At 34.8% G+C, this 11,537-nt stretch overlaps 2 protein-coding genes across 2 annotated transcripts in view; one reads left to right on the top strand and one right to left on the bottom strand.

Annotated features, from left to right (window-relative positions):
* CBG22497 overlaps window positions 1–11,537 on the top strand; it is a gene marked incomplete at both ends in the record, with an annotated part of 23,651 nt that overhangs the window by 10,224 nt on the left and 1,890 nt on the right. The window contains 6 exons of the mRNA XM_002634855.1: window positions 1–113; window positions 3,748–3,998; window positions 4,845–5,102; window positions 5,793–5,936; window positions 6,592–6,684; window positions 6,783–6,910. Coding sequence (XP_002634901.1) covers window positions 1–113; window positions 3,748–3,998; window positions 4,845–5,102; window positions 5,793–5,936; window positions 6,592–6,684; window positions 6,783–6,910 — 987 coding nt within the window. The remainder of the gene's footprint in view (window positions 114–3,747; window positions 3,999–4,844; window positions 5,103–5,792; window positions 5,937–6,591; window positions 6,685–6,782; window positions 6,911–11,537) is intronic.
* CBG22498 lies at window positions 9,197–11,020 on the bottom strand (the record flags this gene model as incomplete). The annotated part of the gene is made up of 2 exons (XM_002634856.1): window positions 9,197–9,503; window positions 10,719–11,020. The coding sequence occupies 2 exons, from the start codon at window positions 11,018–11,020 to the stop codon at window positions 9,197–9,199; spliced, it is 609 nt and encodes a 202-aa protein (XP_002634902.1).

The following is an 11,537-nucleotide window of genomic DNA, read 5'->3' as shown; positions in this document are numbered from 1 at the left end:
TGCCGTCTCGGTGCCCAGCCAAACAGAAGTCGATTCTCAAATTGTCGACTATCTACAGTGCTTCGATGGTGTCGCCAAAGCCAGTCAGAGCCACTCGGCACCCGTTCTTTTCAGTGAGTTTCGGGAAAAAGGGGGCGGAGCCTAGTCAAAATCTTGATTATCCCTTCCAGATTGAAATATTCAGAATGAGCTTTTCTAGAGCTTCAAAATGAGTATAATACCGACCCACTTTCTCTAAAACGAGTTTTGGACTCCTTGTGGACAAGTTGTGGCGGGAAATTTGAATTTTTTGAAGTTGAGGCACTCATTTTGAATCCAATTAGCAGAATTTACAATTTTAGAAAATTTAGAAAACTTTATTGAATCATTTATTGAAGAAAATGAAAAAAGCCATAAAATAGTTCAATTCAATTCCATTGGTGTCTTCTGGGAGTGTCTGAAAATCTGATTGACTGGAAAAACAGTTAGAGCGTTATAAAACATTCTCCTTGGTTTTCTGATCGTTTTGGTAGTTTTACGAAATTTCTAGGATTACTGTAGCCCGAGATATGATAGTTTTAGTGAAAAAAGTCAAAACTACAGTAATACAAATATTTCTCGAAATCTAGGCATGAGTATATTCAATCGAAAGCTAGCAACAAGACGAGTCGATTGGTCCAAATTTCATATTTCTAGGATTACTGTAGCCCGAGATATGGTAGTTTTAGTGGAAAAGTCTAAACTACAGTAATCCAAATATTTCTCGAAATCTAGGCATGAGTATATTCAATCGAAAGCTAGCAACAAGACGAGTCAATTGGTCCAAATTTCATATTTCTAGGATTACTGTAGCCTGAGATACGGTAGTTTACGTGGTGAGACCTGAGTATTTCAATTCTGAGCAGTTCAAAGGCATGTTTAGACTCACAGCCGACAAACGGCAATTATCCGCTTCCTAAATGTCTGACCCCAAGCTTATCATGTCCTCAAAAACCAAAACAACAAGAAGAGCATACACACAATCTTTTATTTGCTTGTTTTTTTCTTTTTACATCCGACATCTTCAGTCCATTGGCAACCTCTTCATCTGATGATGAGGAGGTCGTGGATGGATGGGCGGGTGGTAGGCGTCCTTCATCTTTTTTTTGTTTTGTTCATTTCGTTCCGATTAGTTCCGGTCGGTGTCGATTGGATGGTCTTGTGTCGTGTCTACGCCTCGTGGATTCCCATCAGGAGGGTACCTTGGGTCTTCTGGAAAATGGGATACATTGGATTGGGCTGTAAATGCTGAAGCTAATGATCTTAAGCTAGCTAAGCTGGTTGCTAAGCTAGGTCCTAGTGATCCTAGGAATCCTAAGCTAGAGATGCTATGATCTTCAGCTAGATCGTTGGCTAGCTCCTAAGGCTCCTAATCTGAATGCAAAGCTAGATCCTAAGCTAGCTCCCGAGCTGCCTACAGTATACCTAACACGAACCTCCGCAGAGAAGATGCTAGATCCTAAGCATCCCGAGCTAGATCCTAAGCGGCCCCACGCTCCGGCAAGCAACTAAGCGATCCTAATGATCCTAAGCTATCCTCGACGAGCCAGCTACAGTATACCCACTCCTAACGATCCTAGTGGTTCAGTATACCGACTATTAATTATTACAGTATACCGACTATTAATCTCCGCTGAAAAGAGGCTTGATCCTAGTGATCCTAAGCTAGATCCTATGGTCAGTGCTAGACAGAACTTAAGGATCTTAAGGAGATCCTAAGCGATCATAAGCACCAACAAGGCAGCTAAATGGTCCTAAGGTCCTAAGCTATCCTAAGTTAGACGTTATAGATCCGAAACTACAGTATACCCAACTAACTAACCTCCGCAGAGAAGAGGCTCCTCCATCCGAGAGAAGCTGATGGTGAGGTTGGTACTTGTTGGTATGGTGTGTTCTTGGTTTGGTCTCGTTTGGGTCGTCGGCTGGTTCCAGTCGTTTGCTTGAGTGTGTGCGGGTGGGGACTTGTTCATCTTCGTTTTGGCAACAGCGGTTCCGGCAATTGGGATTTTGGGTCGGGGAAAAGATTCCAGGGGTCCCTTTCAAAATTCCAGGGGTCCCTTTCAGGTCGGGGAAAAGATTCCAGGGGTCCCTTTCAAGATTCCAGGGGTCCCTTTCAAAAAGCCCAATCCAAATTCAAAATCCAAGGAAAAGTAAAGGCACGTGGGGGAAATTGAAAAGTGACCTAGATATGGAAATAAGCAATCTTCTAACTTGATGATTAAACTTCTTTGAAAGCGCGTAACCTGAGAAATCGAACGCTTCTAGTTTCATTTTTCTAGGATTACTGTAGCTCGAGATACGGAAGTTTAAGTGAATCAGGCGAAACTACAGTAATCCAAAATTTCTCCCAAATCTTGTCATGAGTATACTCAATCGAATGCTAACATTAAGTCGAGTCGATTGGTATATTTTGCATGTTTCTAGGATTACTGTAGCTCGAGATACGGTAGCTTTAGTGCAACAGAGGAGACTACAGTAATCCAAAAAAAAATCAAATCCAGTCATGAGTATATTCAATCGAAAGCTGACATCAAGTCGAGTCAATTGGTATAATTTGCATGTTTCTAGAATTACTGTAGCTTGAGATACGGTAGCTTTAGTGCAACAGAGGAGACTACAGTAATCCAAAAAAATTTTCAAACCCAGTCATGAGTATATTCAATCGAAAGCTGACATCAATTCGAGTCAATTGGTATAATTTGCATGTTTCTAGAATTACTGTAGCTTGAGATACGGTAGCTTTAGTGCAACAGAGGAGACTACAGTAATCCAAAAAAATTTTCAAACCCAGTCATGAGTATATTCAATCGAAAGCTGACATCAATTCGAGTCAATTGATATAATTTGCATGTTTCTAGAATTACTGTAGCTTGAGATACGGTAGCTTTAGTGCAACAGAGGAGACTACAGTAATCCAAAAAAATTTTCAAACCCAGTCATGAGTATATTCAATCGAAAGCTGACATCAATTCGAGTCAATTGATATAATTTGCATGTTTCTAGAATTACTGTAGCTTGAGATACGGTAGCTTTAGTGCAACAGAGGAGACTACAGTAATCCAAAAAAATTCTCAAACCCAGTCATGAGTATATTCAATCGAAAGCTGACATCAATTCGAGTCAATTGATATAATTTGCATGTTTCTAGAATTACTGTAGCTCGAGATACGGTAGCTTTAGTGCAACAGAGGAGACTACAGTAATCCAAAAAAATTTTCAAACCCAGTCATGAGTATATTCAATCGAAAGCTGACATCAATTCGAGTCAATTGATATAATTTGCATGTTTCTAGAATTACTGTAGCTTGAGATACGGTAGCTTTAGTGCAACAGAGGAGACTACAGTAATCCAAAAAAATTTTCAAACCCAGTCATGAGTATATTCAATCGAAAGCTGACATCAATTCGAGTCAATTGATATAATTTGCATGTTTCTAGAATTACTGTAGCTTGAGATACGGTAGCTTTAGTGCAACAGAGGAGACTACAGTAATCCAAAAAAATTCTCAAACCCAGTCATGAGTATATTCAATCGAAAACTGACATCAAGTCGAGTCGATTGGTATATTTTTCATATTTCTAGGATTACTGTAGCTCGAGATACAGTAGCTTTAGTAGAGAAGTCGGAACTACAAAATTTCGAAAAAAAATTTTTTTCGAATATTTCAAAATTGTCTAAAATTATGCAAAATGACTCTAAAAACGTTAAAAACTGATATTTTCTTTCAGAATTCCTGTACGCCATCATTGAACAATGCGTTGGCCTGATGCGTAGTCGAAGCCAGAACGAGACCGTAGTCTCAAATATCCTCCAACTGATTCTGGACGTTACCACTAAAGTATCCATCTACATTGACAATGAAGACGAATCTAATGCACTCTACTCGTCGCTTCTTCAAATTGTCGATTCGTATCGAAATGATCAAATCAAGAGATTCACTCATTTTAACACCGATGACGAGGATAAGGCGGTGGACTTGGTAAGCTTCAGTAACCCAGAAAGTTATTTTTTCAAAATAGTTAGACTCGTCTGAAAGAACATAATCTGAGCCATCGAATGCTTCCAGATTTGTTTCTCTAGGATTACTGTGGCTAGAGATACGGTAGTTTTAGTAGAAACGTCAAAACTACAGTAATCCAAAAATATTCAGAATCTAGTCATTATTACAATCAATCGAAAGCTCACAGCAAGCCGAATCGATAGGTGTATTTTTCATGTTTCTAGGATTACTGTAGCTCGAGATACGGTAGTTTTAGTGGAGAAGTCAAAACTACAGTAATCCAAAAACTTTCTCAAATATAATCAAGAGTGTATTCAATCGAAAGTTAACAACGAACCGAGTCGATTGGTGTATTTTTCATGTTTCTAGGATTACTGTAGCTTGAGATACCGTAGTTTTAGTAGAACAGACAAAACTACAGTAATCCAAAAACGTTTTCAAATGTAATCAAGAGTGTATTCAAACGAAAGCTCGGATCGTGTATAGATATCTCAATTCTGAGCAATTTCACTCTGCATTTTTATACTCATTTTGAAGCTCACAACATACAAAATTCATTTATCGGCTTTTCAAGGTTTTACAGTAATCCTGCAAAAAGCTACAGTAACCTCACTATCAGTTTATCCTAATTTTCCGAATTGATGAGAAAAAAATTGGCATCATTTTCAAGTCTATCTATCTCAATTTCTGCACAAGATATCAAAAAGTGGTCAACAGATAAAATGTTGATAAGGTTGTGATTAACATTTTATCAGTTGAAAAATTTTTGATATCTTTCAAAGGGACCGAGATAAATTGACTTCCTGAAATACCCTCTTTTTCCAGGCCCTGTTCATCGACATTCTCTCGAACGTTCTCTCCAAAGACTTCCTTACGGTGGGAGAAGAAAACTGTTCCACTGGCGCCAAAGTGGTCATCCACTCCCTGGAAATGCTCCTAACCATCATGAACGACCGTGTCCTCCAGATGCCAGAAGTCGCTTTGAAATTCTTCCGTCTCATTTTGTATCTCGTCGAATTCTCTCCAGAATCGCTGGCCGAGATGTCCGATCAACTCATGGCGTCGTTGTGTCAGTGTATCAAGGTGGGTAGGATATGAAATTCTGAGGATTCTGTGGATTCTGTAATTCTAAGAATATTGAATTCCAAAAATCGGAAAATCTGAAATTCTAAAAATCTGAAATTCTGAGTTTCTGAAAATTTGAAATTCCGAGTTTCTAACGTTTTGAAATTCTGAAACTCCTCGATCCTGAAATACTGAGCTTCTGAAAATCTGAGATTCGAAAAGTCTGAAAATCTGGAATTTTTAATATTTTGAAACTCTGAAATTTTGGAATTCTAAAATTCTGAAAATACGGAAATTCTAAAATTCTCAAAATCAAAAAAAAATGTGAAAAGTCGAAATTCTGAAATTCTAAAAATCTAAGATTCTGGAATTCTGAAATTTTAAAAATCTGAAACTCTGAAATTTCGAAAATATGGAATTCTGAAATTTTGATGTTTTAAAACTTCAAAAGTCTAAAAATCAGCAATTCTGCAAATTTTTAATATCGAATTTCTGGAATTCTAAAAATCTAAAATTCTAGAAATCTGAAATTCTGGAATTTTGAAAATTCGAAAAATGTGGAATTGTGAAAGTTTAAAAATCTAAAATCCTGGAATTCTAAAATTCGGAAAATATGGAATTCTGAAATTCTGAGTTCTTAAAGTTTTGAAAGTCTGAAATTTCGAGATTCTGAAGTTCCGAAATTTTTAAAAATCCGAAATTTTGCAGCTCGGTATGACTGGCCAATTTGGAATGGAAATCACATCGACTTCTCTGGAATCGCTGACTGAGGTGGTCCTTCATTTTGGTGTCGACCAGAACAAGGGACGGTGTACGCAGAATTTGGCGATGCTCTTCAAGGAAATGCTTCCGGTAAGATGCTCAAAATAGCTTAAAACACTAAAAAGATGATCCGAAAACCAATAAAAATGGTCTTAAAATGACTGAAAACAAGCTAAAAACAGCCCCTGAAAATGTCTGAAAATCTTGAAAAAATTAAGACATTTTCAGCCAATTTAGACCGAAAAGTTTCAAAAAACCATGAAAACGGCTCAAGATGTCCCAAAAATTATGATATTCTAAGATTCTGAAATATTGAAATTCCGAGATTCTGAGATTCTGAAATTCTGAGATTCTGAAATTTTGAAATTATGAAATTATGAAATTCTGAAATTCTGAGATTCTAAGATTCTATTATTCTGAAATTTTGAGATTCTGAAATTCTGAAATTCTGAGATTCTGAAATTCTGCGATTCTGAGGTTCAGCGATTCTGAGATTCTGAGATTCTAGGGTTCTATTATTCTTGTATTTTGGAAATCTGAAATTTTGAGATTACGAAAATCTGAAAACTCTAAAATCCTGAAAATACGGTGACTTTGAGCTTCTGAATACCTGTATATCTGAAAATCGGAAATTTCGAAAATCTTAATTTTTCCAAAATTTCTGAGATTCTGAAGTTCCGAAATTCTGAAATTTTGAAATTCCAAAATTCTGAAAGTCTTAAAATTTGAAATTTTTGATTTCCAGACCGTCTTCGAGACGTGCCTCTCCAACACCTGTGAGAACAGCATCTACGCCGAATCGTGTTCGGCACTCTACGCGATTATCGCATTTGAAAGAGTGAGTTTAAAAAAAAAGTGTTACTGTAGTTCTAAAATGCGCTCGATTGATAAAAAAGGCTTTATCAATAGAGCGCAATTACTATATAATTTTTGCAGTCCTTCTTCGATGAATACGTCAACGGACTACTGTCAAATCGATCCAACGAAAAGGGGCGGGCCGTTTTGGAGTCGGCGTTCACCGAGCTCATGGAAGTGGCTCCAGAAGCTGGAAATCGACGTGGACGGTAAATGCGCTCTATTGCACAAATGAGATTTTTTTTTTCATTTTTCAGAGTTCAATTCCGCAATCGTATGGAGAAATTCCTCAACCGAATCCAGGGACTTCTCAGCTACACCTAACTTTTTTTTTTCAATTTTTTTCGAATTTTGACAAAAATAATTCCTCATCCCCCTATGCTAAAATCATTTCCAAATTCCTCAAAAATCAATATTTACTCATTTTTCCCATTTTTTCTATGTTGAACAATACGGAACAACGCTTCTCAACCCCCCCCCCCCCTCGAAGTCGATTTCTCGATCTGATTTTTCTTTTTTTTTCTAAATATTTTCACATTTTCAAATGCGCTCCATTGCGAAACACCGGATTCTTTTTTCTCTCTCAATAAAGCGAATTTCTCCAACTCCGTCACTCCTAAACCAAATTTTTGACTTCAAAAAACGAATCCTTTTAGGCCATAACTTCCGAAAATAACCTTAAATTTGAAGATAGAACGCATTGGCTATTGATAATTCCATGAAAAAGGGGCGGAGCTACCATTGACTTCAAAAATAGTGCCAAAAAAACAGCAAAGAAAAATCAATATTTTCATTGAACTTTTTTTTGATAAAATGATAGAAAAATGAGTTTGATTATAGCGAAGAGTGATTGCATTTTATTTGAACGGAGAGATCTGGAAATCGAAAATTTTAGAAAATTGGACAAATTTAAACCATTACCTTTTAAAACTGAACCGAATTAGAGACTTTTAATGTTTTGATTTTGAACACGAAACGTCTAAAATTCCAAAATTTATGATTTTCAAAATCCGATTCTGAAAATGGGCTCTATTCGGAATTCATCGATTTCTCAGTAGAGCGAATTTTCCACGATTCTTGAGTTGGAAAGATTTTTACTTACCACAAATGAAAACAAATGATAATTATTCGATGAGTTGGTATCAATTTGTGATCTCTCATATTTCAAAACTGAATTTCTGAATTTCTGAATTTCTGAATTTCGGAATTTCTGAATTTCTGAATTTCTGAATTTCTGAATTTCTGGATTTCCTGAATTTCTGAAATTTCTGAATTTCTGAAATTCTGAATCTCTGAATTTCTGGAATTCCTGAATTTCTGAATTTCTGGATTTCTGAATTTCTAAATTTCCGAATTTCTGAATTTCTGAATTTCTAAATTTCTTAAATACAGAATATCTGAATTTCTGAAATTCTAAATTTCTGAATTTCTGAATTTCTGAACCTCTGAATTTCTGGATTTCCTGAATTTCTGAATTTCTGGATTTCCTGAATTTCTGAATTTCTGAATTTCTGGAATTCCTGAATTTCTAAAAACGTTCATTACCGTAAAGCCTGTAATAGAAGGCCCCCTAACATTCCACTTTGAGCCGATTTATCTAGGTTCCTGTGGATATCAAAAACCTGTCAACTGATAAAATGTTCATAATATGATGACAAGCAATTTATCAGTTGATAACTTTTCTATATCTTTGACAGGAACTAAGATAAATTGGCTCAAAGTTAAAAGTTAATGGGGCCCTTCTATTACAGGTTTTACGGTATTATCTTTACAAAAAAAGGAAAACAACATTTTTATTCACATTCTTATTTTTTAAATAAAATGATCGAGAGATAAGTTTGATTATAGTGTAATTGCATTTGAATTGGAGTGGATAGAATGAAATCTGAATATCGAAAATTCTGGAAAACCCTAGAAAGTTCGAAATAGTCAATTTTTCTGTCTGTATTTTCTATTCATGAGAAATCGGAATCCTCAACTGCTTAAAAAACGTTTTCATTTCCATAATTTATTTCATTTTCAAGAAAAAAAGATCAAGTTACAGTGATTGACAAAAAGATATCATTCGGAAAATAGAGATCAAAATACGGAGGCAATTCTAAAAGAAACAGGAATTTTTGTATTATTTTTTGGAAATGTACAGAAGATATGGAATTTTAGATTCTAGATTTGTAGATTCAAAAAAAATATATATTGGAGAGATTTAATCTCAAAAAAAAAAAAAATTCAAAAAATTCAGAAAATTCAGATTTTAAAAAAATAAATTGTTGGGTTTAAAAGTGATCACAGTTGAAAAAATTGAGATTTTTGAGAAAAAATAATGTAGACGAGATTTTAGAAATTTAAAAATAAAATTAAATCGAGAGCGATCGGAAATACATTATATCTCTTGGAATAATTGGAAAATTGGATTTTTAAAAAACCAGTAAAGTGAACGAAACGGAAAGTTGAAACTTGAAAATTATCGAATTCCTGGCGTTTCCCTGGACCCTCAGCTATCCGACATCCTCCCTTCCATTCTCTTGATCATAGGCTATCATATACCAATAGGCGAATTCCGCAACTAGTGGCTTATCCTGTTGCCTTCGCATCCATTTGATTATTTCCAAATCATCGGCACCCTCACTTTTTTGATATTCCACACAGGCATCCAAAATCGAGTCAACTGTTGGTTTCGTTTGAAGAATTCGACTTTCTCCGAGTAGAAGGTGCTCTTCGAGAACGCATTGCATCACTTTTAGGAGATAGGTGAATGTGATTTCTTGGAAATGGGAGTGGTCTTCTGCCACATTGAGAAGATATCTGGAAAATTAATTTCAAGATTTTATGTGAATTTTTTTTTCAGAAAAAACATTTTTTCAAATTTCCACCAAATCTTGAAAAATCGTTGTGAAAATTCATTTGCTGAAAAAATTTAAAAAATTGCTTTTTGCTTGAAATTCAGAGTCCGAAAAGAAAAATCTGTTCAGATCTTCCCAATTCTTGAGTTTTCTGGGATTTCCTGAAATTCTTAAATTTCTAGGACTTGTGGAATTTTTTTCGGTTTTCAGAATCACGGAACTTCGAAGTACTGAGAATCGTTGTAATTAGCTGGAATATCTTAATTTCCGAATTTCTGAATTTCTCAATTTCTGAATTTCCGATTTTCTGAATTTCTGAATATCTGAATTCCTGAATTTTCGATTTTCTGAATTTCTAAATTTCCGATTTTCTGATTTTCTGAATTTCTGAAATTCTGAATTTCTGAACTTCTGAACTTCTGAATTTCTGAATTTCGGAATTTCTAAATTTCTGAATTTCTGAATTTCTAAACCTCTGAATTTCTGGAACTCCTGAATTTCTGAATTTCTGGATTTCCTGAATTTCTGAATTTCTGAACTTCTGGATTTCCTGAATTTCTGAATTTCTGAATTTCTGAATTTCTAAATTTCTTAAATTCTGAATATCTGAATTTCTGAAATTCTAAATTTCTGAATTTCTGAATTTTTAAACCTCTGAATTTCTGGAACTCCTGAATTTCTGAATTTCTGGAATTACTGAATTTCTGAATTTCTGAATTTCTAAATTTCCGAATTTCTGAATTTCTGAATTTCTAAATTTCTTAATTTCTGAATATCTGAATTTCTGAAATTCTAAATTTCTGAATTTCTGAATTTCTGAACCTCTGAATTTCTGGAACTCCTGAATTTCTGAATTTCTGAATTTCTGAACCTCTGAATTTCTGCAACTCCTGAATTTCTGAATTTCTGGATTTCTAAANCTNTTATTACCGTAAAGCCTGTTATAGAAGGNCCCCCTAACATTCAACTTTGAGCCAATTTATCTAGATTCCTGTAAAAGATATCAAAAATTGGTCAACTGATNAATTGTTTATTATGATATCACANTCNNTTTTGTCAGTTGTTCACTTGNNGATAGCTCTTATAGGAATCAAGATAAATGAACTCAAAGTAGCCCTTNTATAACAGGTTTTAATGTAGATAGAAATCAAACTCTCCAAAGCCTATAAAAACTCACAAAGTCTGTTTGAACGCCCAATCATTTTTATTAAAATGTCCTATCAGAATTTTGGGATCCAAATGATTCGCGAATTCGATAATATTGCTGATCATTTCCTCTTGCAACAAAAGGTCCTCTTTAAAATCCGCCGCTTTTTGCATAACTGCTCCCATCGCGTTCCTTTGGCATAGAATTGATTCCTCATTTGACTCTTTTTCAGTTTCCATAACACAAAGGCTCCGAATAACGAGTTCAAAATCGTAGAATAAATTCTTGGGATATTTCATTTGAACCTCAGCAAAATTCAAACTTGTCGCCATTTGAATCAGATGATTTTTGAACGAATTATCGTCATTTGTGCGCTCAACAGCTGTATTGTGCTCGCTTCTGAAAATTCAAGATTTCAGGAAATTTTTGAAATTTGAATTTCAAATTATTTAGCCAAAAATTTAAAAAACTGGTTTCAAAAAATTGAACTTGGAAGGGAGACTCTTGGATTTTTTGGCATTTTTGGGTATTCAGAATTTTTCGAATTTTAGGAAATTTCAGAATTTTATCTTATGATTTCTTTGTTGCAATTTTCGGATATTTAGATCTTTTGGAATTTTTAGGAATTTAGGAATTTTAGAATTTCGTGGAATTTTAGTGATTTTTAGAATCTGGAAGTTAGAAAATTTTGGATATTTGGAACTATTTTAGCTTTTGAATTTTCAAAATTCTTGGAATGATTGAATTTTTGGAAATTTTGAAATTTTGGATTTAAGGGTTTGTAGGAGATTTTAAGTTTTTTTAATTTTTCGGAATTGTAGGAGTTTTTGGAATTCAGGTGTTTTAGGA

The sequence above is a fragment of the Caenorhabditis briggsae genome, assembly GCF_000004555.2.
Source record: "Caenorhabditis briggsae complete genome, chrIV, whole genome shotgun sequence".
NCBI classification, from domain to species: domain Eukaryota; kingdom Metazoa; phylum Nematoda; class Chromadorea; order Rhabditida; family Rhabditidae; genus Caenorhabditis; species Caenorhabditis briggsae.
The sequence above is the reverse complement of the archived record's forward strand: the minus strand, read 5'-3'. Positions and strand labels throughout refer to the sequence as shown.